We start from the raw sequence: 27,973 nt of genomic DNA, 5'->3' as shown, positions 1-27,973 counted from the left end.
CTACCCATCTTGAGGAAGAAAGACCCAGATGAATGCTTCGAGGCATCAACAACTCTCTTCTGGACAGTGATATCGACAGCTTGTCGTCGATATGCCAAAGATGAACAACTTGTAACCTTACTGCTCGACTCTCTTAACCGCGACGTCTGGGGCCTGCTTCAAGCCATTACATTAGACCTCGAGTCTATTCAGACTCTATTGATAATCTGCACTTGGCCATTCCCTACCATTAGGTTTATCACTGATCCATCGCCTAATTTCATAAGCAGTGCCCTCAACGCTTGCATGCTTCTCGGCCTACACACTGGCCGAGGATCTCATCCTAGCTTCTTAATTGGTGGGCGCCAGCACATGACATGCACAGACTACGAGGCATCTATAACGTGGGTGTTCTGTAGTATTCTCGCCCAAAGGTTTGTCTGGTATTGTAATGGCAGTGTAGCCTGGATTACTGATAATGTGCAGAGTATCTACAGGCAACGGACATCCGCCTCCTTTTCTCCAGCATAATGACACCAAGTGCAAGGACACCATCAAAGATAGCCTTGCGCCGGAGTTACTCACCTTTTTTGAGCTACAAAAGTTTTCAAATAAGTTACATACAGCCATGTCTGCCCAGATATCGGCAAACAATGGGGTTCCTGAAACCATCGTCAAGATGTGGGAAGATGAGTTTGAGCTTCTAAGGCCCCTCGTCACCCGTGTCGAAACAGGTAGGCTCCCGGTAACACCCTGACCTAGCATCTAATGCAATTACTAAAAACTTCCATCCAGACTTCTCTCGTTTCATAATGCTCGTTGCTCAACTCGAAGTCCAGGCTTACTACTATACCTCACCCGCTGACCAGCGTCCCAATTTCACCCTCAATACTCTCCGCACATACAATACCTCACAGAATCTTATCAACACAGCCCTCACGCTCGAGTCAACGTGCCAACTACTTACCCACAGCCCCCACTGGGTCTATCGTGCTTTAGTCGATGCCAGCTGCATCCTCTTATCCACGCTACACTCCACTGCTGCTCCGCAACATCCCTCATCCTCAGACGCTGAAGTTGTCGCTGCGCAGGTTCTATCCCTTTTAAAAACCTGCTCAGTTCGTGACAATGACCTCCCCACACGAGGTTCCATCATTCTTGAGACTTTCTGGTCTGTAAGGCATTTGCTCCCTAAGTGGGACATTCCTGTCGGTGCATGGCCGGATCGTATAGGTGCTGCCACATCGTATTGGTGTCTCACAGCCTTCAAGAATGCGTTGCAGGAGGCCAAGAATATCACAGAGGGTACACAAAAAGGCATTGATGCCTTTCGTAAGTCTACACTCTTCGTTCGATGGATTGGGATTGCTCACATGTGGCAACTAGAACAAAGGTTCCCGGGGAACAACAACGGTGATGATAACGATGGCAATGCCAATGCTAACACAGACATCAATGGCCAAGAACAGACTATGGACAGTAGTGCCATCGATCCCCTCCAAGGAATTGACTGGTCCATGATCATTGATGATTTCGGCTGGATTGGAGAGGGTCCCGTGTTTCTTGGGCCCGCATAATAGCGAAGAACAGTTTTTGTTTGATTGTCGATTTCCAGTCCAGATCTCTATAAAGAGAGATATTCTATTTCCCTCCGTGTTTCCTCGAACAAACCGAAACGGAGATCAGGTGCGAGCTGTCCGCGTTCCCATTCAGGACAACATCGTATAGATTATCTCAAAGCATGTCACAAGATAACAAAGATAATTTGAATTTTTGTTCCCATTGTTCATAATCCAGTAGCTAAATACATTGAGCTTCAGTACAGACACCATAAACCCTTAACTCCGTCATGCAATCATCAAATTCGTCCATGAAACAGTATTGCCGCCCATCAGTGCTCCTTCAACCACCAGTTTTTACATGAAAGCGCTTAGTCGTAGATGTCCTGATCCATGTCATCCAACATCTCATCGACTGCATCATCTTCATCAACCATATCTTCATCCTCTCCAAGTTCACTGTCGGGATGGTTGGAAAGCACAACAATCTTGCCATCAATGAGCTCAACACGCGCAGATTCGCCATCGCGGATATTGTTGCGCAGGATGAGAATAGCAAGACGATTCAGGACCTCCTTCTCGATGAGACGAGAGAGAGGTCGAGCACCGTAAGCCGGTGAGTACCCGCTGTTTCCAAGGTAATCCTTGGCTTCCTCCGACACGTCGATATGGACCTTTCTGCCATTGTCTTCGAGTCGTTTCTGGATCTCGGCAAGTCGAATATCGACAATCTTGCGAATCTCCTTACGTGTGAGACGATTGAAGATGACAACCGAGTTGATACGGTTGAGGAACTCAGGCAAGAAGTAATTGCGTAAGGCGGTCATGACCAACTCGCGAGTACCGGGGTCGACACGACCCTCCTTCACGCCAGGTCGAACAAGGTATTCTGCACCCAGGTTAGAGGTCATAACCACGATGCAGTTCTTGGCGTCAACGACTCTGCCTTGGCCGTCAGTGATACGACCATCGTCCATGAGCTGGAGAAGGACAGTTAGGACTTCCTTGGCAGCCTTCTCAACTTCGTCAAAGAGTAAGATTGAGAATGGCTTGCGGCGAAGAGCCTCAGTGAGCTGGCCACCAGCATCATGTCCAACGTATCCAGGAGGTGCACCAATCATGCGGCTCAGTGCATGTCTCTCCTGGTATTCAGACATATCAAAGCGGATCATTGCCTTGGCGTCGTCGAACAGGAATTCGGCCAGGGCCTTGGTCAGAAGGGTCTTTCCGGTACCCGATGGGCCACAGAAAAGGAAGCTCGGCGGCTGATTGGGATTGCTAAGGCCAGAACGCTGGAGTCGAATGGCGTTGGCGACAGATTGAACAGCTTCCTTCTGGCCAACAACGACCTTGCTGAGCACCTTTTCCATGTGGATGAGCTTCTCCTTCTCGGAGGTACGCAGGCGAGTGACCGGAATACCAGTCCATCGAGCGACAATCTCGTTGATGTTATCTGCGGTGACGATGTCGGTGACCATGGCGCCACCAGAGTCCGTGGGGGCAGTAGCGTTAAGAGCGGCGTCGGCAGCAGCTTTGCGAGCCTCAAGCTCCTTGATGACAGCCTCTTGTTCGGGGATGGCACCATACTTGAGATCGGCGGCCTTGGCATGCTCAGAGTTATTCATGGCATCCTCGAGGCGCTTCTCGAGATCGTCGAGCTTGAGCTTAGCTTGGTGGATTTCCTCACTGCGCTTGATCTCGCTCTGATACTTCTCACGGAGAGGCTGTAACTCCTCTTCCACGTTCTTAGCATCCTTCTTAGCTTGAGCAAGACGAGTCTGGGATGCTTCGTCCTTTTCCTTCTCCAGAGCCGCAATCTCTATCATAAGCTGCCTAAGCTTGCGCTCGAGAGAGTCGATGATTTCGGGCTGAGACTCTCGAGCAACACGAACTGCAGCAGCAGCCTCATCAACAAGATCGATGGCCGAGTCAGGCAGTCGTCGGGATGTAAGATAGCGGGCAGCCAGATTAGCGGCAGCTACGAGAGCGCTGTCGAGAATAGTGACTCGGTGGTGACGGTCATATCGCTCCTTGAGACCTCGAAGGATAGATATCGTCTCAGGGATGCTGGGTTCCTTGACAATAACCTGCTGGAATCGACGTTCGAAGGCAGCATCCTTCTCAACGTACTTACGGTATTCAGCAAGGGTAGTCGCACCGATACAGTGTAGCTGGCCACGGGCAAGCATGGGTTTGAGAAGGTTGGCAGCATCCATGCCTCCCTCACCGGACGAACCAGCGCCCATGAGAAGGTGGATTTCATCGACAAAAAGAATGATGACATCCTTTGACTCGGTGATCTCCTTCAAAACACCCTTCATTCTTTCTTCAAACTCTCCACGATACTTGCTGCCAGCGACAAGTGCACCCACGTCAAGTGAAAGGAGCTTGCATGACTTCAAGTTATCAGGAACGTCACGGTTGACAATTCGCTGTGCCAGTCCTTCAATGACTGTGGTCTTTCCTACACCGGGCTCACCGATGAGGACAGGGTTGTTCTTGGTTCGTCGAGAGAGGATTCTGACAACTCTGCGAATCTCTTCCTCTCGACCAATAACGGGATCGATCTTCTTCTCGCGGGCCATCTCAGTCATATCAATGGTGAACTTTGCCAGGTTCTCATTCTCCTCTTCAGTGTCAGCCGTCTTGCTGTCAACTCGCTTTGTTCCCCGAATAGCCTGTACTGCTTCTTGTACCAGTTTGGGCTTGGGAATGTTGGCTTCCTTGAGAGGTCCTTGGATGGTTGAATCCTCAGAAAGGGCAGTGATGAGGTGGTCTACGCCAATGTATGTATCCTTCTGTACCTTCTGCAGTTCCATGGCCTTTCTTAGCACATTGTGGAACTGAGGTGCCAAAGAGACATGCTCAGGTGGGGGGTCTTGGCTTGGGAGTCGGACGAGGGTTTTCTTGAGGGCTCGATCGAAGAGTTGAGGGTCGCCATGTGCTCGCTCAACGACTTGTCGGAAGAGTGTGCTTGTGGGAGGAGGACCGTTCTGTTGATCCTTGGAAGGGTCCGGGGGAGGGTCGAGCAGAGACACAGCGAGATGAACCGGTGCAAGCTGAGAGTGGCCGTATTGTTCAGCCAAGGCCATGGCATCCTCCACGGCCTTTTGGGCACGGTCTGTAAAGTCCATGCGGCTATTCATGATTGCGGTGTTGTGTTATGTGAGAGTGTAAACGATAGGTAGTTGAAACAAGAGAATTATTTGTGTATGTTCAGTCGTACAGTTCAGTCGTGTTGCCCAATTATTAGAGTAGTATGTATGTAAGAGAAGGGCGATGTCAGGTTTTCTGACCTGGGAAGATTGGGTATCGTTTGATGTTGTGGGGTATAGTTGCTTGCTGTACTTTTAATGCAGAAGAGAAAGAAAAGTGATCCGGAAGACCGAGGATCAAGAGGTGAATTTATTCACGAATTGAGTGGATCTCATGGAATGATCATGTCACTCCATGGAAGCATCTGGCGAAGGATATCGCCCCGACATAAAGTATCGAGATCTTGATGGTAGGATCCAGCAAGATCAAGTAACATCAAGCTCATGGAAACCTCCAGCCCAACCCATCAGCTTCTGGCAGCTTCCGGATTCTTCGACGTCATTGGAGCAAGGTCAAACCTGGAAGGTCCATGCTGAGAGCTTATTGGTTGAATTCTTGTTATCTTATCAGCTGTTGTGGTCTGTCTGATCTGCTTATGCTTTTCCGAAAAGGGTAGCTAAGACAAACTTCCAGGCTTCGAGGTGAAACGGCCAGAAAGACAAAGATTTCGATTGCATGAGAGTCCTTTGATACCACAAGGTCTAAGCGCAAACAATGGATGATAACAGTCAGATTTGATAGGTTAAATGATGAGTTGAGATGATTGTAGATTAAAACTGCCCCAACATATGATTCTAATATCACGTGACCGTACACTCGTCCGTGATTGAACCGGCGATACTGGCATTTTTTCCCATCAGTCTCCAGTATCAAGGCCATCTCAACTTCCCAGTGGGCGACCATGAACACGGCACCGACATCTCGACTGGGCCAATTGCCCAGCTACGTACGGATATGGGTGCGACACGGCCATTTCGGCAAGAAGAAGGATGGCAGAGGATTCCCTCCACCTGAGGGACATGGGGAGGATATTTGGGTATTCGGCCACAGAAGAACGAACCAAATCATTTACAGCTTTGATAAGACGCTAAACGTGAGCCCAATTATAAAAGGATCCCTGTAAGCAGCATGGATGTGCTAACTTGATGTCGTAGGGTTTCCATGATCTTAAGCAACTCCCATTCAATGGTAAAAAGACAAAACCCGCCAAACTTCGAAAAGACTACTGGTCTCCCTTCGCACATATCTCCTTCCCCGCCGGGAAAGGCTCCATTGGTCGATCTGTCTTCCAAAAATTGCGCGAGTTGAAGCACCTGCACGAGGTAGCATGGGACGACGACTTCCGATATAAGAACCCCGAAGAGTTCAGTGAAGCCGACCGCAAGCGAGTGGCCCAGCAGAAGGAGAAGGGTAACATGAATCATCGCCCCATCAGAACCAGAGAGGAGCGCGGCATTGCTCTCAACGCCCAGAAGCCGAACTCCATCGCCGACATAGCGTCTGTTCTGAGCGGTGCTGGCCGCGGTAACAAAATCGTTCTATCAGAAGACGCCGAGGGCGCTGAGAAGAAGCTTTTAGATGTCAAGGTGAGCTGGGCAAACGACCAGGACAAGGAGTATGCCCAGAAGTGGTCTGAAAACGTTACACATGGTCTGTTCGAAAAGCCGAGCTACATTTCGAACGAGCCCGAGAAGAAGGAGGGTCAGGAGAAGGCACCGGAGCCAGTGGCTGAATGAAGAACTCAAAGAGAGGACTGAAATGAACAAAAAGCCCCAGGAGACGGCATAAAAGGTGGTGGGGTTGGAGATTGAGTCTTCCACGAACACCAGGCTCTCCCACTTCAGTCATTATTATACGTGTTCTATCTCCATTGTATAAAATGTATATTTTGGACTCCATCGGTTTGGGCCATATGGAAAGGTGTGTCATCAAGTGTCTAGAGATTCAAAAAGGACACTCCTCAGACAGTTGGCAAAGGTTTGTAGATGAAGGAGCATGTATATATTTATCAGGTGGCGTGGTGCCCAAGTCGCTGTACCATAATAGCTGTACCATCAACTAAATCCAAACACTCATAAATCATTTATTACCCCGGCTCTTCGCCAGGTGCAAAAGTCCAATCTGACAGAGGGCGGAAACGCCAGAACAGGTCCAAACCGTAGAGAGAGGAAAAGCAACCCCTGAAAAAGCAGAGCGAGCACATAGCCAATGAAGTTAAATAGGTAGCGCAAACTGCTTCAGGTACTCGTAATCGGCTACGTTGTCCTCGACCGTCTTACGGATAACCTTTTGCGCCTCGGGACCATACTTGGCGGTCCATTCCTTATCTTCAGACTCGGTGGTCATCGTCTTCTTTAGTTAGCAATGTCAGCCTTTTGTTTTCACCCTACCACAAGAAGCGCGAACGAACAGTGGATGTTGTTGCAGACCAACAGGTGGAGGGATAGTGGGGAGGGTGCGATTATAAGAAATCGTTTTGACGTACCTGGTGATGAGTCCGAGGCCTCAGAGCCGAGCTCTTGATAGCATCGTTGTGCCAGCCATTCCATTTCTGGAAGGCAATGGTCGCATAGTTGCAATCTTCATCGTTCCACTCGAGCATCTCGGGCTTGAAGTCAATGCCCGTCTTCTCGCAGTAGAGACGAATGGTCTTCTCGGGGTTATCGAGAAGATCATCAGCGTCGATAACAACGAGGTTGTCCTTATCGACGATGTTCTCCTTGATCAGGAAATCAAAGAAACGCACGAGCTCCTTATAACCGGCCTCATTGGGCATGAAGTCATAGAAACCAGTGACTTCGTCCAGAGGCGGCACCGTGCAACGGTAGTATGAGGGGATAGCTCGGCGAGGGTGGCGGATGAGGAAGGTGAATTGGAATTGCTTCAGGACCTCTAGTGGCAGAACCGTTGGGTTGCCGGGCTCTTCCTCTCCCAGAGACGGTGCAACCTTGGTAGGCTTGTTGTCTGGGGCCATGAGGTAGTAGGCCATGTCCTTGATGAAGATTCGCTTGCCCTAGAAGGAGGTGTTAGTACATTGCATCAATTTGACGAGTGTCTGTCTCGTGGCGTGATTCCCGCCAATGGCGATAGAATGATAAGAATATGACATGTAACATTGATATGCATATTCATGACCATCATGTGTCAATCGAGCGTATGCTGCAGATAAAAAAAACTTGGCCGTGGCACATGTTTCTTGTTTGGCTTGCAGTTCCCCTCATTCGACAAGGCGGGGAGTGACGGGGAGTTCGGGGAGTTCGGACGGTCGCATGAACCACGATGAGAATGGAGGGGAGATTATACTAACATCTTTGCCCGCATCCATCACCTCGTTGAGGACGTCTTTGTAGGTCTTTTGCGAGAAACCACTCTGCTCGCGAGTGGCAGTGTCGTTTCTGAAACGATCACTGAGGATCTCAGGACCATAGTAGAAGGCATCTCCAAAAGGTTCGTGAACACTCTCTAGGATATCGCGGCGGGCCATGAAGACCTGTCAAATAACCAGAGTTAGCATTACGGCATAGAGCGCAATCATGACAATTCCAACACTGTGAAGACGACATGACATGATGATGGGATTTCGGGGGCTAAACATACCCGCTCAAAGGCCGTAGAGCATGCACGTGGGTGCGTGGCAGTAAAGATAGGGCGGAGCGCCATTTTGGGAGAAAGAACCAAGAGTAAAAGGGAGATATAGCAGTCAAGTGTTGTCGCTGCAACATTAAGCTGGAGGAAGAGCAGAAAGGATGAGAAGAAGGGTAAATCTCCATGGACACGAAAGAGCAGATCAAGCCATTTAAAGGTATTCGAGACGCCCAGGCGCACAGTAGGTAAGGTAGGTACCTGAGCAGGTAGGTACTCACAGAGTTTGCTGAAGAGCTTCCGGACCATCGCCCGATGGTAATTGCTTGAAGCGATGGTCCGTAGGCTATTACTAACCCGGTTAGATCCTCCCACCTTGAACCTGGGCGTGTGGCCCATCAACGACCCTTAGTGGTCTCCCTCTGAGTGTTGCGCATACGGCGTGTACGTCATGTTGGTCGATAGTGGTCTCCGCTGGGGCAACTTGGACTAGATATCTCTCAAGTATCCGAGTTTTCTCGCTCCTCATTGATGCTTTTTGAGCCCCTCCCACAGTCCCCCAAGGCTTTATCGGGCCCTTCGTTTTTCTGATCCCTGCTTCTGGTGGCTTTGCAAAGCTCTCCCTAGGGTCAATTCCTCCGACCTGCCCCACGCCGGCTGGGTCAAGCCTGATCCAGGCCAATCCTATGAATCTCAAAAAACGCATGTCTTTTTCCGTTGCTGTGAGTTGTGTCCTGCAAGTGCCTGAATTGGATTTGATAGCGTAAACTCAGCATTGGCAAACATGTTCGCGTATCCCGGGTAGTGGGGGAGGCGTCTCTATTCCCATGGGGGTGTCACCCTGCACAAGAGGGGATCGTGGTGGTGGTCTTGTGCAAGTATACATAAGGTAATCAAGGTAATGCAAAAGTGAGACGTTGATAAGCGGCCGATGTTCCGTTTACAAAGCTTTTGTCCTTGACGTGGGACGGCCCGATGGCGGTACAGAAAATTACAGTGAGTGATCTTCAATGCGCCCAGGCCCTGCTAAAGAAAGACCTGCCAGGGCGACATTAGGGTAGAGAGCACGCAATCAGCCCCACTGGGCTGGCTCACGGGGAGTTCTCCAGAGCTTCTGGTGCTATTGCTCTGTTCTCGCGGGGAGTTCGTCGCGACTCTTCATGCTGCCTTGTGCATCGCGTGTATGCAATAGTTGCTGCTGGTCGTTAAAGTGAATGCACGTGCATCATGGAATTTGTGAATAATTTGTTTGTTGCTTTTGGTAAAGTTATATGTATCTCTCCCAGCTTCCAAGCCACCTCCAACTCTCGGCCACACGACTGATTTTTTCCAGCGCACCGTTGACCCGGCCTGAAGGATCGACATACTTGTGACCTTCGAATTCAATGAAGAAAATGTACTGGAATGGCTTCACAAGGCTCGGTAGAGTGTTGATGCTGGTCAAGTTGATGTCGAATGTCCGGAAGCAGCTCAGCACATCCGCCAAAGCCCCAGGTGATGTGTGAGGTACTGTGAAAGAGACGAGTGACTTGCTTCCCTTCTCAGCAACAGCTTTTTCGGTTTCTTCAAGGTCCTTCGGCCCTGCAGCATTTGTACCAATTACGAAGAAACGGGTCGTGTTGTCCTCTCTGTCCTCGATCGATTTTCCCAGAAAATCGAGACCATGAAGTTTAGCGGCGAGCTCGCTTGAGATGGCGGCCCAGGTACCCGTTGTGTCCTTACTGACAATTTCAGCTGCCTTGCTAGTTGAGCTGACTTCGAAAATCTCGACATCCTTGAGATATGTGGAGATGAAAGCCGTACATTGGCCAAATGCTTGGGGGTGCGAATATAAGCGCTGAATGTGCTTGAGGCTCGCCAGGGGCCTGGACCGCGGTTTTGAAGGTGACGGGTCTGTCGCTGTCGGGGTGCAAGTACCGGACCCTTCAGCAATGTCTTCGACAGCTGGCACAGGGCTCTTGTGACCAACAAGGCAATGGTGAACGTCCACGTATGTCTCGCCATCGACAGTGATATCCGGATATTGGTTCGTTCTGTCAGCCAGATTGTCCAAAGTGAAGCTCACAGAACCATTGGTGGAGTTCTCAATCGGCACCACACCAGCTTGCACCTGGCCACTTTGGACCTCGTCAAATACGTCTTTGCCAGGAAAGTCAGTACGGACATCCCGACTGCGGTGCATTGACTAGAACCTACCATCAATAGTAACTGCAGGGGAGAATTTCCATGTTGACTCAGAAAAGGCCTGACGGACAGCCTACGGAGCCAGGTCAGTCAGGGCTAGTGTCATGCGGTCGTCGCTAAAGGGGACAACTATATGATGGGCTTTACCTGATGGGTGTATGAGGCCACTGGGCCGAGGAAGCTGACAACAGGTTTGTGTTGGCTGGTCATGATACATTGGTTGTGATCGGTGTCACCGGATCGACTGAGATTTTTGATGCAGCGTCAAACGGAATTCTGGTGAAGCGTGACTGCACTTTCAGCCCCGAGTCTTAGGGTTCGCTCGTATACCAAGAATTGTTAGGTCTTTGAAAATATTGTGTTGCAGTGTCTTGCTCGATAATGAGGCTGTCACCAAGCTGTGAGAATTGGGATGAGATGCAGTCAATTGGCTCAGTGACGAAACTTCTCTCAGGCGATTCCGTCTTGGCTCGTCTGTGGGTGTCTTCGACTCTCGCTTTTGTCTATCTTTGACCCAATTGAACACCAAAGAAGTCGTTGGCGATGTCGTGCTAATGTCGTGATCGTGGGGGAAGAATGAATTCCCTCCCTCCCAGTTGTGTGATGAAAAGTTGCAGGGTAACTAGTATGGCACTACCATTTTTAGGCGGGCTAATACAGGGTTGAGATAGTGAGCCACTTGTTCATGCGGGGTTCAAATGGCCACTGCGAACTCGGTCCAATAAGTGAAGAAAGGTTTGGTTATGGCTTGGTGAGAGAATAAAATGATCAGGTTTCTGTGAAATGAGATCATGACTGGGATGAGACTTAAATAAATATCAGAAACCGATATTCACATGGAAGTAAGAAAATAAAGGAGTCAAAAGGTTAAGTCATAGCGTTTTCTTTTCTCAACATGTGTACCTTACTTGTATCTGGCAAAAGCCGACATCGCTGCCTCTATTCACCTCACAATTTAGATTACCTTGGAGAATGGCAGAAAACCCAAGACTTGAATTTAACGAAGAAGGGCGATAAATATGAAAGGTTTGACTTATACTTGTAAGCATTTGAATTGTCCCCCATGAGTTCTTCCTCTATAAGGCGGTTGGTTGGACCAACTTGACCTAGGGTAAGGAAGTGACATACACAAACACATATAGAATGGCTTGCTAAGTGAGGACAAGACTTGGGTGAGCTACATGAGAATTGGAGGTGATTTGAATATATAAATCAGTAGGCTCTTAGATCAGCTTATAGGTTGAAAGCCCGTCTCTATTAACTTAGCAATTAAGTGAAAGAATGATTGCTACTACATCAGTACAGTCAAACATCAATTTTACGACCTCAAGAATCAGAAAATCTACTGAATACATTGAATCTAACTATTTAAAAGCGCCTAAGAAAGCAAAGCACAACGAAAGTATTTCCTATTCTGGTGATATGCTATCGATTTAGACCATACAGCAGGCTGATATTGCGACACAGGACATAACAATACTCGGGTCAGTCATAACCGTTTGTATGTAAAACTATTCCCTATTGCTCAATTGATTCTTTTATCTCACAAATTGATCTGCGAAACTTGCCCCGAGCCCAATAGCTTCATAGTGCTTTCGTGCTTTGTCCAACTTGCTGAAAACATCCTCCACGCCAACAGGATTGCCGTCGGGTCAACATAGATATAAGCCCCCGTGACATGAAACGTGGTCACCATCTCCTTCACATCCTCAGGAACCTCGAGAGTATGAATGTCTCCAGGAGCTTCAAAAGCACAACCGCCCTCTGTCGCCCAACATGGGTGTTCCAGATAATGCCAGCGGCCCCTGAGAACTGTTGCGTGCACACAACCAGCGTGGCGATGACGCGAGAGGATACCAGATCTTCGGACTCGGAGAATGTTGACAAAGTAGCCGCCAGAAACGAAGAGAAGAAGAGGTCGGAACCAGACGTCTGGTGCTTGGGGGACCCAGAGACGCTCGTCGCATTCAATATCGAAGATTCCTGGAATGACAAGGTCGTCAGGAACAGCGGGAGGACCAGGACCTCAATATGGAACAGCGGCCTGATCCGCACGATCCTCGTACTCTTCTTCCTTCGAGGGATTTGCTATCGTGGGACAGTTTGCGTTGTAGTAGCCATCTTGGTTATTGACAGGATTTCTTCGGGTATGAGAAAGGAGAGTTGGTTTGTGTTGGTGTGAGGAGCATAGAGACAAGCTGGTATTTTATACTGCTTTACCACCAGGCGATCAACACAAATTGACGGTTATGTATCTTAACTTACATTTAAAGCCTAATGCACCAGTAGTGAGGTGATAAGAGTGCATGTTGTTAAGCCGCATAGCGCAAACTCTGGCGCCAACGGCGGCCCCAGATCGGGGGTGGAGCTTACTTGTATTTAATAATAATGGGAAGAAGAAATAGAATCTTTTATTCTCGGGATTCGGAACCTCGCAATTACGAGATAGAAAGCTTCCAGCCCCGTTTGCTTCACCACATCTGGCCAGTCCACCTTATCTTGGTCTTCCCTCCTTGATCCATCCATTCTTCGCCGCCACACTTCATCAAGAACATCGAGACAAGCTTCAACGTTTCGGAATTTCCGCCACTTGGTCATATCGCCAAGCTTCTCTCTAATAATTTCCATCTCACTTGCCTCGTGGGCTTCCCCCCCTGCCATGAAAAGGGGAAAAAGGAGAGTGCATTCCACGAGGCAACCCTCTGACACTTGTCTGCTAAGCTTACATATCAACTCTACGCAAGCCTTCAGCTTCGCTTTCAGAATGTCTGATTAGCTTTTAATGTAGCGAGCAAGGGTTCGGTAAAGATGAATGAGCGCCCCGTTGCGGTAGGCTTCACCAAGCAACGCTAGCGGTGAATCATCATGGCCCGAAGGGCAAACCCAACTCTGGAGTTCACTTTCTATCTTTCGTGAGCGTTCGGCAAAACTATAACCCCGGGTCTGTGATCCCAATTCTGCTTCTGCGAAGTCGGCATTCAGAATGCTCGTCTCGGAGATGAGATATAGTATCCGCGACGCAAATCCAAAATAGGGATCTGCAAGTGTGTCATCCTCTGAGGCCCAGTAAGGCCCCCTTATCAATGGACGACAATCCATTGAGACACTCATCATGATGTCGTGATAGGCGAAATTGCGGAGAAGCCACCTCCCTTCAAACGTAGCCTGAACAGCTTGCTTCGGATCTACCACCGCGAGAGAATCCTCTGACTGCCAAGCTAATGCAGCAGCAGCAGCGCCTTTCAAGTGAGGATGCCACGCATCGGTAGCCTCGGATATTGACTCCATGGAACAGAGGACCATGGTCACAGCGAGGCACATCTCAGTTGACAGCCCACTCTGCTCCATTGACTTTTGAAGCTGAGCCAAAGCATATCCACGGTGCCTTAGCGAATCGGTTCTGAACTTGTTGTCACGTAATGCTAAGTGGGAAGAAGCCCATGCTGAGACGGCATACATTAGGGCAGGGCATTCGAACGCCATGGGAAGAATAACTTTCAGGTAAGCTCATGAAATTATCTAGGTACCGAGTGTTCGGTGTATATACCAGAGAGGAAACAGTTGTTTTCGAGGTTCGTAGTCAGTAGAAACGCAAGAGTTACCGTGTAGTAACGCAGCACCACTCGTCTGCTTCCCACAAGACTTTTGGGGTCGGTGTCACCAGGTTTCAGCGATAGTCCAAGAGGTTGACATAGTTGCGTGATCTCTTTGATTTGCTGGTATATGCTTGGAGCTCTCATGACTCTTGTCTCGGTCACTTCAGAATCTCCCGTTGCCGCCCCAGGTGACGGGAGCACCGAGCGTGGAGGCTCACGCTTGCATACTAGATTGAGACGCAAACAGTGGCTGCAGATGGGGTAAAGCTGATCACATTTCTTCTTTCTGGGACCCATTAGAATTGCGGCCTAACTGATGCATGAGACCATTGACATACCGTTGACGACATGTTAGACATCCACGCTTCTGTCGAGTATAGCCACCTCCCCGAGTTGAAGCCGAAGGTGGTGTTCTAAGTGATTCGTTCATGAGACGCAAAATATCTTGATCCGATTCTAATATCCTATGAGCCTGGGTGAGATTTGAAATGACCAAGAGCGCTATGGGCGGTGATATGAAGAAAGAGAATTAGAGACGAATATTTGAAGATTGAAGGTTTCGGATCACATCCCGTTATCAGCAACACTTATGCACGGCGCTATAGGCGGGAGAGACTAATCTGAAGATGGTAACGTGGGGTTATGCGGGGAACCTAATCCTGGGGTAGATCGTTGGCCGGAACTTGGTAGTGCAGATGTCGAACAAACGACGAGTCAGAAAGGAAAGGAGCAGACCTAAGGAAGGGTGTTGTAAATAATACTGCAAAATTATCTGGAGTTGTTATCTTTCTGAGTAGCTACAGACATGGACCGCACCAATCTCTTTTCTCAAAAGGCTTAGGGATCATGGAGCTTAGACAGACTGATAGCCATTTACGGTACCTGATGGATATGGGGTTGGGCTTTGATGAACCTCATTGTAACTAAGAAACCTTTTTTTTTTTTGAAGCATGCTTAGAGTCGCGCCTCCTGAATATCAATAATCTCAGACATGACAGTTCGAATAGATTCCCGTAGAATGCCAACCATCCGCCCCAATTCAGACTCAGTTACCACATATGGGGGAGACATTATGACATGATCAACATGAACATCCCCAGTTTCACCCAGGTTTCCCAAAATATTCAAGCCCAATTCAAGCGCCTTGCCCACGATCTGGTGGCACAGTCTCATATTTGCCGAGAAGGGTGTTTTGGTGCGACGGTCTTGAACGAACTCAACAGCCCAAAAAAGACCACGCCCACGGATATCGCCGACATATTCCATATGTCCAAGATTTGTTCTCAGGAGCATCTCCAAGACCTTACCCATTTCTGGGACGTTAGCGAGAATATCTTCATCACGAACGATGCGTTGAACCTCGAGGGCTGCAGCGCAAGCCACCGGATGAGCCTAATGAGGAACTTAGTCAGTTTCAGGTCTACTTCCTGTCATATAAAGCTTACCTGGAAAGTGTGCCCATGGGCTAATCCCCGAGATCCGTCTGCGAGGGCGTCAAATATCTTATTGCGAAGCAACACGCCAGACAGGGGAACAAAACCTCCACCAAGAGCTTTGCCTATCATCTGAATATCAGGCCCTGAAATGACCTCCTGTTCCTAAGCATGCACAGTGCCGGTTTTCCCCCATATCACACATAATCTAAGATGCGTTAGAAACATGGTCATCTGTACATTCAATAGTAACTCACTTCGTCTAAGATCAAGAGGACATCATGTTCATCGCAAATCTCTCGAACAGCTTTGAAGTATCCAGGCACCGCCGGGAGGCAACCCAGAGTAGTTCCACTGACAGTCTCAGCCACAAATGCAGAAACGTTCTCCGATCCAATACGAAGAATCTCTGCCTCAAGTTGATCTGCCAGTCGCTGGACATAATCTTGGTCGGATTCGTTTCCCTTCAGCCTATAAGCGAAGCAGGGGTCAACGAAGCTGACATTGTGAGAGAGCCAGTGGCGGTACATGGCCCTTCGAAATTTGTGGCCAGAAACACAGAGTGCTCCAATCGTGCTTCCATGATAGCTCTGTTTCCTTGCGATGACATGGTGCTTCTGAGGCATTCTTCGCTCGTGCCAGTATTGTGTTGCGAGCTTGATAGCAGCAGCATCAGTGGCTTCGCTCCCAGAGTTGACGAATATGGCCTTGGACAGGCCACCGGGCTGCCCTTGCAGAAGCATCGACGCAAGCTCCTCAGTCACATCGCAAGTGAAACGTGCGCCAGAGTAGAGATAAGGAAGCTGGTTCTTCTGGTTCGCGACCACTTCAGCAATTTCTGGACGCCCAAAGCTGAGACATGATACAGCTGGTCCGGCTGAAGCATCAAGTATTTCACGGCCAGACTCGGGAAAGAGAGATACACCTGAGGCAGAAACGACTCTTTCGGGCTGGTGAACGAATGAACGATGGAGAATGTTCGACTTGGAGCCAGAAGTGTGAGCCATCTTGGATAGTTGAGATTTATGGTCTGTTGCTAGATGCCGGATCTGAATCTTGGAGAGCTAGGTTTGCTAGATATATTCGACATATCGCCAACTATCTTTCCACCCTACTTGATATCTAGGATACCTTAGGCGACTTCATATCAGCCTCCGAACCAATGCCGAGCTTACCTATCCTGAAAGCCCCCTCATGAAATCCCGCCGTTGGCGCCGGGTGAGCTTCATAACGGCGTGGAAAGGCCCAGATTATCAACTAAGTACTGATAGACAATGTTTCTCCACACTTCCCCGCACTGCAAGTCTCCATATACCGGCGATAGGTCAATTACTGGCCGTCCGTGTAAGTGAAGACTGCCATGTTATTGATGGCCGAACCAAACCAAGATGAGGGACACCTTTCGCTATCGACTTGGCCTACCTCAGTACCTAGGAGTTTTATTAGTGCATTGTGACTTTCTATTGGCCAAGGTACCCTCATTACATGCCATGGCCGCTTGGGGCGACATGTGTGGTAGTTAGTGGTATGGGTGTTCTTGTTGAATATACAATGAGTCAGAAGGTTCCCTTTTCCATGCATTGCAAAGCACTCCTATTCTCTTCTTAAATCTCTACTCAACCTTGCCTCGTTGGTACTTCGATCTTCCTTCTAACCATGGCAGAGTCTATCCTCACGAGCCCGGGGCCGCATGCTCTCAAAGCCAGGGATGAGCAAGAAAAGTCCCCGAGCCATCTTGGTGAAGTTGAAACCATTCGAAATGGTAGCTCCGACCCCGAAAGAAACGAAGATACACACCGTGGTTTCAAGCCTCAACACTCTCAGATGATAGCCATGGGGGGTGCTATTGGAACTTCACTGTTCCTAGGAACTGCCCAGGTTCTTCGCATTGGCGGTCCTCTGTTCCTCCTGATTTCATATGGAGTTCTGTCTATACTTATCTACTGCATCGTCACTGGAATTGCCGAGATTGCAACTTATCTCCCTGTTCCGGGAGGCACTATGGCCTACTACGGACACAAATATGTGTTTCGCAGCCTGGGATTTGCAATGGGATATCTCTACTGGTACTCACTTGGCATCTTGATCCCCTACGAATTCGTCGCGTCTATGCTTCTCATCAACTATTGGGGCACTACGGTTAATGGCGCCGTGTGGATCACCATCATATATGTTATCATAGTCATTGTTAACCTCTTCCCGGTTAGAGTCTTTGGAGAGTGCGAGTTTTGGAGCGTAGGCATGAAAGTTCTCCTCATCTTGGGCCTCATCTTTCTCTCCGTTGTGCTGTTTTTCGGGGGAGGCCCTGATAAAGATGCGCTCTACTTTCGATACTGGAAAGACCCTGGTCCAGTGGACACTTAGATCGTGGAGGGCGATGCCGGACGGCTCGTTGCACTGCTTCAGTCTTTTGTTCTAGCATCCTTCGCATTCGTATTGGCTCCTGAACAACTCATTGTGACAGCGGGCGAGATGCAATCGCCACGCTACAACCTCCCTCGAGCCGCTCGACGACACATTTGGCGCCTGGTCGTTCTTTTCATGCCCTCCGTCCTCGGAATTGGTGTAGTCTGCTCACCAAATGATCCCCGACTCACAGCACCTGGGACTGCGCGCTCACCTTTCATTATTGCCATCAAGAACGCCGGCATCCCAGTCCTGGATAGCAACGTCAATGCACTGATCCTCCTTTCAGCGATCACGGCTGCGAACGCATTCCTCTACTCTGCCTCTCGAAATCTTTATTCACTTGCCAAGGCCGGAAATGCGCCAGCAATATTCAAGAGATGCAATAGATATGGCCTTCCGTATCATGCAGTATTGATCACTGCTGCCCTCAGATGCCTAGCATATCTCAACCTGTCTAATAGTAGTCTGACGGTCTTCAACTGGCTAATCAATCTTACCAATACCTCCGGCTATATTAGTTGGATCTGCTGTGGTATAATTTACGTGAGATACCGCAAAGCCATTACTCATCACAAGTTGGAGTCCCCATACCGCTCCCGTCTCCAACCATGGGGCATGTACTTTGGAGTCCTTGTCTCCGCCATTCTATTGCTCATCAACGGATTCACTGTCTTCTTTCCTTCATAGTGGTCAGTGGGTGACTTTTTCACGGCTTACATCGGCATCCCTGCGTTTTTGCTCATCTACGTTGGCTACCGACTGCATCATCGGGGAGATGCATGGGTTAGAAATCCTGAAGATGTTGATATACATGAAGGGATGGATGAAGTACTGGCTGCAGAAAGACCACCGCCTGTTAGAGGCACTATCACTCGGAGACTTTGGGCCTTGGTAGAATAATCTTTGAAGATCTACCCTGAGCCTGTTGCGTAGTCCTCAAGGAGCAAGGAAACCTCTGACCCTAAAAGCAGTCCAGAGGTCTCCCTAATTTAATCTAAGTTTACATGAGTATTCTTGTCTTTGAAAAAAGAGGTCTCAAGTCGACCTGCTTCCGCTTCGATAGCCTTAATCCATGTTACATTCTTGGTACAAGGTTCAATTTTCCCCATAGTTTACTCGATCGAGCGTATTAGAACAGTGAGATACATTTGAGAGTGAATATTTTAGCTTTCAGGGGTTATAGAATTGACAGGCAATAGGTCAGCGCTATTATTCTCGTTGTTTACCAGTCCAACAGACGCGAGACTACTCCGTACTTACCTCTGATAACGATACCAAGAATAGTTCACCTAAAGTCCTAATGAGCCAAGATAACTCAACTACCATTAAATTTACCTGAGTCTTTTTATCATTTAGGATAAGAGTCTTGGTTCTCTTGCCTCCCTTGGATCTATGCATTGGCCGTTGGGTCCAGCTGCAAATGCACCGTATATTGAAGGACCCCCTTCAATGTTGGAACAATGCTAATGAAGATGGATATGCCGAAGGTGATACATATGAGGGAGATGATGATATGCTGGCTATTAATGCTAACTATATCATTGAAGCTTGTGCATAGTACCCGCAGGGAGGTGAACAGGCGGGATGATACTTACTGATAGCATGATGTGCAAGCATTGCAAAACAAATCGATCGGATCGTAGGGCCGGCTCACAATTGATATCCGCGTGCACCTGAAAATCCTTGACAACCTCCTTATAACCTTGGTCCCTATACGTCGCATTGACTCGTGAAGACTCACCTTTGAGATGCCCCTATCCTATTGTTGGCACATATAGGACAAAGCTCTCAGGAGTGCGTGGGTATTGATATCAGATCGCCCACTTTCCGATCAAAAGAGAGTCCAAGCGTAGACAGCAGGCACAGATTACGAGGCCATTTACGATGACGAAGCTCCTTTGAAGGCCATACTATACTCGGTACAGACAATAGTCTTCTCTTCGGTGAGCTTAGGGGAAGCGTAGATTTCCATCAGGGGGCAGGGCGCGTAAGAAGTGGTATTGACAGAAGCAATGTGGTTGCAGCAATGGATGGATATAATAATTAAAGTTCAGAAGTTATACATGTGCAATATGCATACCCCGGATAACACGAGGAACTCATCAAAGATAACAAGATACAGACGATGCCGAAATTAGAAGTTCTCGACCACTGATAGCTCGATAGGTGATTAAATAAATGCGAATGTGGATATGGCCTGACAGCCTCCATTCTAATGAGAGGTCGGTAAGCACGTGGTAAGCAATTAAGCTACGGCTAACCTAGCAGTCTTATGCAAGATGGGAAAAAGCAAGTCACCCATTCTAAGTCAATCAACTACTATAATTCAATAGCTCGTTCACGGACATTTTTTCATTCCTCAGCGGCAGTTTCTCGAACCCGTTGGGAAGAATTAGCAACACGTTGTTTTTATTTCCCTGTATCAAACTACACAGTCAGCGAGAAAACAACTGGACAGCACAGCACAGCACAGCACAGCACATCAACAGAGAGAAATGCGCTCTTTTAACTCGGGCGGCGTCATCCGAGTGGCCCCGGTCGAAACACGGTCTGTTTCATCAAGGACCAGCAGCCGACCTATCAAGACAATTTGCAGGCGCCTCAATCCCAGCTGCTAGGGTCTAGGCTCACTTTGTTTCATGCTCCGACACTCCACGAATCAGCAAGCCAAGTTGGAGGTTGTGTATTTGGTGACGGTGAGTTACATTCAAAGACAGACACAACATCTGTCGCTGCCCGTCTTTGTGCTTCGGTTTCAAGTTGTGATGGTTCTCGTCATGGCGCTAATATAATTAAATATCGTCCGTCTGTCTATCTTTGGAAGAGCTGGCACGACATGTTTCGTGGGCGGAGACTGTAGAACATACTTGAAACTCGCTCACGCGCACCCATTGTCAGCAAAAAGCCCTAGCCTCATCTCTTGTGCATGAAGACGGCCAGAATTCCATATTCTATGCACACGAGATTTTAGCGGCGGCTCTGCCCTTGTCTTTTCGTCACGATCAGCGTGGCATGTGGATCTCCTCTTTTGCCTCTGGAACTCTGTAACGACGCCGCGCGATCAGATCGCCCATTCCATCATCCCTTCCATCTGGTCTGGTCTGGTCTGATTCCGGGGATCGCTTCGTGTTGGCCTCTTTGTTTTGTTCAAGGTGGACCTTTACCCGACTCTCGGGCCATCTTGGTACAGTAGCATTAACATAACAATTGCTCCCTGTATGTAGCATGGTGTCGGGCAACTCTTCAGGTCTTTTATATTAGCGAGTCAGTAGCTCATCCAACCATCCGGCGTCTATTGATTCGTGAGCCTTCCATCCATCACAGCGTGATTATTACCTTAGCCTACGGATACAGGGGCCACATCTGACGCTTCAGAGCTGGCCAAGACCCTCCCCTCCCACCCCCAAACCTGAACCACCTAGGCTAAAGCAGCACCACTTCACTGTCTGAGGAGGTACCTGCAGGTCTTGCAGATACCTGGCTGGTGCTGCTGATAGGCACTACTAATACGCACTAAAATGTTCTAGCTCAAAGTACCCGCTGTCTTGGTGGTACCTTCGCCGTAACCACCGCCAGTCCCCTGCTCATTCTCCATTCCCCTGCACCCGAGCTGCCAAACCGTCCCATTCCCCCTCAGGCCTGACCTCTCTGGCTAATAATTTGTATTCCACCTCACCATTGCCCGCCCATCGTCACTCTTCCTCCTCCAAACCTCACCTCACCACCAAAAGCTCAGCTTCAGCTTTGGTGGATTTGGAACTGGACCTGGACCTGGATCTCTCTATACTCCTCTTCATTTCTCTATTAAGTGCTTCGCGTTGATCGCAGTTTCTACTTGCTTGGCTCCGCGTTACTAATAATACAGAATAGAGCTTCTACTGGCTCTATATCCTATCCTCCGTCACCCGCACATACTCCAATCACCATCGGGCGAGCGACCATCGATCGACTCAGCTGGGTCTGGGTATCCCACCTGGTTCCGGTGTCTCAGGCGCCGCCATTTGACGACGAACAATAGCTTGAATCCCACCACTTTGCAAATACTGTTGGCTGCGTATTCACCATGGCCATGCTAGCTTCAAAAGCGTCGTTTCCCGCCGGCTTGGGTGCTTCGTCTCTCACTCCTGTTTCTTCTCAACCCACAATGGCCCCTCCCAGGAGAGCTCCCACGATGCCCTCTTCAGGTGCTTATGGCAGCCCAACAGAATCCGAATTCAACGAAAGCGACCCCGCCGAATCCGTCAAGAACTGGGACGAAGAGCAGGTCTGCGAATACCTGCGGTCTGTAAAGTGCGGCGAGTATGAAAAGATCTTCCGAAAAAATCACATCAACGGCGAGAATCTTCTGGAAATGGATAAAGACGTGCTGAAAGAAATGGGTGTTGAGAAGGTCGGCGATCGTGTCCGCCTTTTCCTCAGCATCAAAAAGCTGAGAACCCGGGCATATGCCAACGAGAAGAAACGGAATCGGGTAGGCTACATCGACGATGGCTATAGCTGCTGGGCTCTCAGACTGACTGTTTCTGTCTAGGATTCATTTGGCGGACTCGACATTCACATCACTGCACCCCACGACTCACCAAGAATGCACACATCTCGAGGTGTTCCGACATCTGCTTCCAACAAGCGGTTTTCAAGGCAAATGGATTTACACGGTGCTTTGGATAATGGCATGAATTCCTCAAGACCAAACTCCCCTCTCCCCGGTACCGACCTGCGGAACATAAGGGCCCGAGGGAAGACGTATGCCACAAGCCCTGCCAATGTTCAAGGCCAAAGGATTGTGATTACCAACCCGGATCTTCCGGCAAACCGTCTGGTAACGACCCATACCAGGAACAACTCCAGTATGGACGGTTCACTGATGGCTGCCTTACCACAGGGTCAAGAAGTTATCCGCGTTATATCGACTGGCGGCGTTACGAAGGTTGTCAAGATTTCCGCGTGTAGTACTTGCGAGGAGGTGATGCGGGTGACTCTTCGAAAGTTTGCTCTGCGTGAGGACCACGAAAGAAACTATTGTTTCTGGGTTTTGGCTGGCATCGATCCTGATCCAGGCCAGTGCCGACGACTGGGCGATACTGAACTTTGGCGCATTATCAAGGACCAACGACGACCAGAACGAAATCGACTGATATTACGGAGGGTTCCAGCAGGCGAACCAGGGGAGGCGGAACTGCAGCGCGCTGCTGCCATTGCCATGGAAGAAGAACAACAGAAGCACGCCCGAGCGCTGGAAACAGTAGACAAGCGAAGTCAACTTAAGGTTCAGAAGATGCTTGGGGAGAAATGGAACGATCAACTGCAGTCCCCATTGTCGCCAATATCTTACCAGGACCGGGAACGAAATCTACACAATGCAGCCAAGGATCTGGAGCGCCCCCCATCAGAGATTGAATCGCGGCCGGCTCGACGTGTCGGAGCCTTGCGACAGTTTGGCGGTCTTCGACCTCCCAGCGAGTTGATTGCTTCTGATCTCACCTCGTACTTCCCTGACCACACCAGAGAAGACATTGACCGAACAGCCCGACTTTCCATGCGACGGTCAACTCGCTTGAGCAAGGTCAACAGCCGGCTCAGCGTTGCTAGCAGCCTCAGCTTTGCCTCTAGTGTCCAGGATGCGCCTCCCATCCCAACTATTGCTGATTCTTGGCTTAATGCCAACTCTCAGCTTGCCAAGGTGAAATCCCGGGACTCTCACATTCGTGTTCCTCAGAATGCCTACAACCGGGATTCAGTAACCTCATCAGTGCTTGACACCCTTCAAGAGGAGTCTTCTCTTGAGCCCAACCGCAAGTCTTATGTCTCTTTTACTGAGAGTGGCTCTGACTCTGCTGCTTTGAGTGTCACTGACCCCGAGGGCAACACCACGGCCACCAGCTACTATGATGGTGATAACTCAACGGGCTCCGGATCATTCCAGGAGCTTCGCCAGGCATTGACCAACGATGGCGACGACGTAGACGAGGAGCTACAAAGCTTCCTGGCCGGAGAGTCCTGGGGCGACGACAAGTGGATGAAGGGTGCGCTGATCGGCCAAGGTTCGTTTGGCAGCGTGTACCTGGCTCTCCATGCTGTTACTGGAGAGCTTCTCGCTGTGAAGCAGGTCGAGACACCTGCTCCTGGAGCCAACAGCCAGGGCGACACACGCAAGAAGGGCATGATCGAAGCACTCAAGCGAGAAATAAGCCTTCTTCGCGATCTTCGACATCCTAATATTGTGCAATATCTTGGTTGCAGTTCCTCGGCTGATTATCTCAATATTTTCCTCGAGTATGTGCCTGGTGGATCAGTTCAGACGATACTCAACTCGTACGGTGCGCTCCCGGAGCCGCTGGTTCGCAGTTTTGTTCGGCAGATTCTGACCGGCCTTTCATACCTACACAACCGAGACATTATCCATCGCGATATCAAGGGAGCCAACATCCTGGTGGACAACAAGGGAACCATCAAGATATCTGATTTCGGTATTTCAAAGAAGCTGGAGGCCTCCAACATTCTAAACGGCGCCAACAACAACAAGCACCGCCCTTCACTGCAAGGATCTGTTTTCTGGATGGCTCCTGAAGTTGTGAAGCAAACATCGTATACTCGCAAAGCAGATATCTGGTCGCTTGGATGTTTGGTGGTGGAGATGATGACTGGTAGTCACCCGTTCCCCGACTGCAGTCAGCTGCAAGCTATCTTCAAGATTGGGGGCGGAAAGGCGGCTCCTACGATCCCTGAACATGCGAGCGAGGCAGCTAAAGAGTTCCTTGCGCAAACCTTTGAAATTGACCACAACCTACGACCTAGCGCGGACCAGCTGATACTCAGCCCCTTCCTGATCCCAATCACATAATTGTAATACGGGCGGGTGACCAGGCTCCATTGGGGTCCAAAGCTGAACGAATTACGAAGTGCTCAATGTTGCTATTGATGGGATACGGAAGCTGCAAGGCTATTTATTTATTTATTGATGGGTTGAATCTGGAGGATTTACTCAAATCATGAGTAGGCGTGGAATGAAGTGGTAATCTCAAACAAGGCCTGAGAGAAGCAGAATGTGTTTTTATCAACTTGCAAAGAAGAAGATGATGATGCCTGTGCGGCGCATGCGTGATGAATGATTTGCGATACCACGTTCGCTCTGATTTAATTTTACCAGAACTAGAGGATTGCATCAGGATTGGGACGGATGAAAGGCAGGATTTTATCTTTAGACATGGGACAAGGAGTTTGGTAGATGAGAAGATGAGCGCACGTACCTGAGTTAGTAGTAATATGAGGCAAAAGAGACTAAAGAATTACAAGAGACAAGGCAACCTAAGGATTGTGACAAAGGAAGAGACAAAGACAAAGACAAGGGACTGTACCAAAGTTCCAATTTTCACGGACACGGACTTGATTTGCTTGCTCGGATTGTTGTAGTGAATTCGAAATGCATATGTTTTCTTGTTATTAGATGGTGCGAGGCGGAGGCTTGAAGCGCCTTGCTGCCTATTCACAACCCACAACCGTCATTCCAAAGTCCCATTTGCCTCGATGCGTCAGGCCGCTCAGAGACGATTCAGTTGTCTACCATTAATCTTACAAGAATGCCCAAGACGATACAAGTTCACGCCGACATCTCGTGAGCTCGCGCTGATTTTCTGAGTCTACGCCGAACAGTCACTTTTATTATTGGTATGTTGAAAACTGCTGGACGATGCATGCTCAGTCTCGACTAACACACCGGCTTAGTCTAGAGGCTATATAAGCCAACCAACGAGCAACCAGAGCAACCATGAGCTCTCAGGGCGATAGCCAACCTTCGCAGGACAGCACCATGACGCTCATGCAGGAGAACCTCTCAGAGGTTCTCTACTTTGCATACGGATCAAACCTCTCGACTAAGCAGATGCGTAGGCGCTGCCCATACTCTACACCCGTTGGCCTCGCATATCTCAAGGGCTGGAGATGGATCATCAACGAGCGCGGCTATGCCAACGTCGTACAGCTCCCTATCGATTCAGATGACGATGAGACGCCAGAAGCTGAAGACGGCCGCCAGCTGAGCACAAAGGGAAAAGGCAAGGAGAAACAAACGCAGAAGCGCGAGGAGGGTGTATATGGGCTGCTGTACCTTGTTCCGGCGGAAGACGAAGAGAGCCTAGACAGATATCAAGGCGTTCCATCAGCTTATCAGAAGTTCCAGGTGGATGTCAAGTGGGCAAATGCGAACAAGGAAGACGACGAGACACTGAGAGCCTTGGTGTATGTTGATGAGATGAGGGTGGAGGAGGACGTGCCTCATGAGGAGTATATCGAGCGTATGGAGGATGGAATTGAGGATGCAGTTGAGAATTGGGGGATGGATGAGGACTATGCTGATCGAGTCATGAGGAGATTCTGGACTGAGAAGGACTGATATATCTGATATCACGGCGACGTTGAGATCGAGATCGAGATTGAGATTGGTTCATTCTTCGAGGATCCATGTTTGTTGGCTGATGCTTGTTCTTGCGTTCTCTTTATCATCTTTTACCTCTTTTCATAGCAGGTTTAGTTCATGTAGTCAGACAGATACACGAAGGGTCCAGGACAGCATTACTGTTTGGTTTTGATGATCTTTTGGAAGTCCAAGTTGAAGTAAGCTAAGGTCGATAGATAGATGTAGTGATATTACAGCGCATGAACCACTAAACATTCAGCGTCTTTCGCTCTTCTAACTCTAGTCTCGGACCTCCGAGCTATCCCCGGGCAGCCTGAACCTTTATATAACATCCTCTCGACTTATAGAAACAACTTTTATATATTTACTCAACTGGAATAAGGCGATTATGGCATCTTGTAAACCATTATCACGGCACATCATCCGTTCAGTTAGGCTCTCCCAAACACGCCTGATGACTACCTCAACTACAGCCTCAAGCTTCCCTGCATGGTTCGCGCGTGGCGGAACATCAAACGGTCTCGTCATCCACCGAAGAGATCTTCCTCCAGAATCTCAATGGCATAAGATACTCCCTTCGGCAATGGGCTCGCCCGATCCGTACGGGCGCCAGCTCAATGGCATGGGTTCTGGCATCTCGTCGACCTCAAAGATCGTCATCCTTGGGCCACCTTCGAGAGAAGACGTGGATGTGGATTTCACATTTGTGCAAGTTGGAATACGCGATGGAAGCCTCGATATGGCTGGGAATTGCGGTAACATGTCGTCCTTGGTTGGCCCTGCGGCGTGGGATAGTGGGCTTCTGTCGGCACAGGCTCAGGCCGAGACTGTTGAGCAGGATGAGAACGGATTGCAGTGGGCCACTGTGCGGTTCTTGAATACAAACACTAATAAAGTCATGACTTCAAAGTTCCGAGTTGAGGGCGAACCTCTCAAGTATACGCATCAAGGAGAATATGCCATGGACGGGGTCCCAGGAACAGGATCCAAGGTCATCATGAGCTTCATTGATCCTGCTGGTGCAAAGACCGGCAAAGCTCTTCCGACTGGAAACCCCGTGGATGTCCTCCAACTACAGGACGGAATCAATATCAAGGCATCTCTTGTTGATGTCGGAAATCCTGGTGTTTTCATCAGTACTGAAAGCTTGGGACTTGCTGATCACCTGTCTCTCACACCAGCTATCGTCGAGTCAAACCCCGAACTCATGGAAAAACTTGGAGAGATACGTCGAGCGGGTGCCAGTCTCATGGGTCTCGATCCCAACACGGAGAGTGTTCCCAAAATTGTCCTTTTGTTCCCCTCGAGTGGTTCGCCAGACGTTGATATCAGGTGCCTTGCTTTGTCTATGGGCCAGGCACACAAGGCTGTGCCATTGACTCTAGCGCTCTGCCTCGGGGCTGCTTCCCAACTCCAAGGGACACTTGCGTCTGATCTCATAGGGCGCCAGTCCAAGGAGACGGTTTGTATAGGGCATCCGAGTGGCAAAGTTGACATTGGGACTGTCATTCGAGATGGGAAGATTGAGTCTGCGCAACTCTTACGGACGGCCAGGATACTCATGAAGGGAGATGTATATTATTGAGAACTTGATTGAATGTGCTGTTTACAAGTTTCTGTATATTATTGTCATCATCACCATCAACGGAGGGATATTGGGGTTGACCTACGATTGCAAAGGTTCAAGTCGGGTCTGAATTGAGTCGAAACGCATGGAAATGC

At 49.2% G+C, this 27,973-nt stretch overlaps 10 protein-coding genes across 10 annotated transcripts; 6 read left to right on the top strand and 4 right to left on the bottom strand.

The window, feature by feature from the left end:
- Window positions 1-607: 607 nt before the first annotated feature.
- Window positions 608-1,556, top strand: J7337_009670 (uncharacterized protein; the record flags this gene model as incomplete). Its single annotated transcript, XM_044827265.1, has 2 exons — window positions 608-713; window positions 775-1,556. The coding sequence occupies 2 exons, from the start codon at window positions 608-610 to the stop codon at window positions 1,554-1,556; spliced, it is 888 nt and encodes a 295-aa protein (XP_044677859.1).
- Window positions 1,557-1,909: 353 nt separating this feature from the next.
- HSP98 (Heat shock protein hsp98) lies at window positions 1,910-4,684 on the bottom strand (the record flags this gene model as incomplete). Its single annotated transcript, XM_044827264.1, has 1 exon — window positions 1,910-4,684. One exon carries the CDS (start codon window positions 4,682-4,684, stop codon window positions 1,910-1,912), a length of 2,775 nt encoding a protein of 924 aa, XP_044677858.1.
- An 851-nt stretch (window positions 4,685-5,535) lies between these two features.
- Window positions 5,536-6,370, top strand: J7337_009668 (uncharacterized protein; the record flags this gene model as incomplete). The annotated part of the gene is made up of 2 exons (XM_044827263.1): window positions 5,536-5,727; window positions 5,789-6,370. The coding sequence occupies 2 exons, from the start codon at window positions 5,536-5,538 to the stop codon at window positions 6,368-6,370; spliced, it is 774 nt and encodes a 257-aa protein (XP_044677857.1).
- Window positions 6,371-6,848: 478 nt separating this feature from the next.
- Window positions 6,849-8,294, bottom strand: J7337_009667 (uncharacterized protein; the record flags this gene model as incomplete). The annotated part of the gene is made up of 4 exons (XM_044827262.1): window positions 6,849-6,986; window positions 7,120-7,647; window positions 7,942-8,124; window positions 8,232-8,294. The coding sequence occupies 4 exons, from the start codon at window positions 8,292-8,294 to the stop codon at window positions 6,849-6,851; spliced, it is 912 nt and encodes a 303-aa protein (XP_044677856.1).
- Window positions 8,295-9,483: 1,189 nt separating this feature from the next.
- On the bottom strand, window positions 9,484-10,610 carry J7337_009666 (uncharacterized protein; the record flags this gene model as incomplete). Its single annotated transcript, XM_044827261.1, has 2 exons — window positions 9,484-10,401; window positions 10,548-10,610. The coding sequence occupies 2 exons, from the start codon at window positions 10,608-10,610 to the stop codon at window positions 9,484-9,486; spliced, it is 981 nt and encodes a 326-aa protein (XP_044677855.1).
- Window positions 10,611-14,950: 4,340 nt separating this feature from the next.
- J7337_009665 (uncharacterized protein) lies at window positions 14,951-16,436 on the bottom strand (the record flags this gene model as incomplete). The annotated part of the gene is made up of 3 exons (XM_044827260.1): window positions 14,951-15,388; window positions 15,442-15,594; window positions 15,687-16,436. 3 exons carry the CDS (start codon window positions 16,434-16,436, stop codon window positions 14,951-14,953), a joined length of 1,341 nt encoding a protein of 446 aa, XP_044677854.1.
- A 649-nt stretch (window positions 16,437-17,085) lies between these two features.
- On the top strand, window positions 17,086-18,525 carry J7337_009664 (uncharacterized protein; the record flags this gene model as incomplete). Its single annotated transcript, XM_044827259.1, is given in 2 exon segments — window positions 17,086-17,781; window positions 17,794-18,525. 2 exon segments carry the CDS (start codon window positions 17,086-17,088, stop codon window positions 18,523-18,525), a joined length of 1,428 nt encoding a protein of 475 aa, XP_044677853.1.
- Window positions 18,526-21,901: 3,376 nt separating this feature from the next.
- On the top strand, window positions 21,902-24,679 carry J7337_009663 (uncharacterized protein; the record flags this gene model as incomplete). The annotated part of the gene is made up of 2 exons (XM_044827258.1): window positions 21,902-22,309; window positions 22,370-24,679. 2 exons carry the CDS (start codon window positions 21,902-21,904, stop codon window positions 24,677-24,679), a joined length of 2,718 nt encoding a protein of 905 aa, XP_044677852.1.
- Window positions 24,680-25,603: 924 nt separating this feature from the next.
- Window positions 25,604-26,227, top strand: J7337_009662 (uncharacterized protein; the record flags this gene model as incomplete). Its single annotated transcript, XM_044827257.1, has 1 exon — window positions 25,604-26,227. The coding sequence occupies one exon, from the start codon at window positions 25,604-25,606 to the stop codon at window positions 26,225-26,227; it is 624 nt and encodes a 207-aa protein (XP_044677851.1).
- A 607-nt stretch (window positions 26,228-26,834) lies between these two features.
- On the top strand, window positions 26,835-27,836 carry J7337_009661 (uncharacterized protein; the record flags this gene model as incomplete). The annotated part of the gene is made up of 1 exon (XM_044827256.1): window positions 26,835-27,836. One exon carries the CDS (start codon window positions 26,835-26,837, stop codon window positions 27,834-27,836), a length of 1,002 nt encoding a protein of 333 aa, XP_044677850.1.
- Window positions 27,837-27,973: the final 137 nt, after the last annotated feature.

This window comes from Fusarium musae, chromosome 7, assembly GCF_019915245.1.
Source record: "Fusarium musae strain F31 chromosome 7, whole genome shotgun sequence".
Classification (NCBI taxonomy): Eukaryota; Fungi; Ascomycota; class Sordariomycetes; order Hypocreales; family Nectriaceae; genus Fusarium; species Fusarium musae.
Note: the sequence above shows the minus strand (reverse complement) of the source record. Positions and strands in the feature narration are given on the sequence as shown.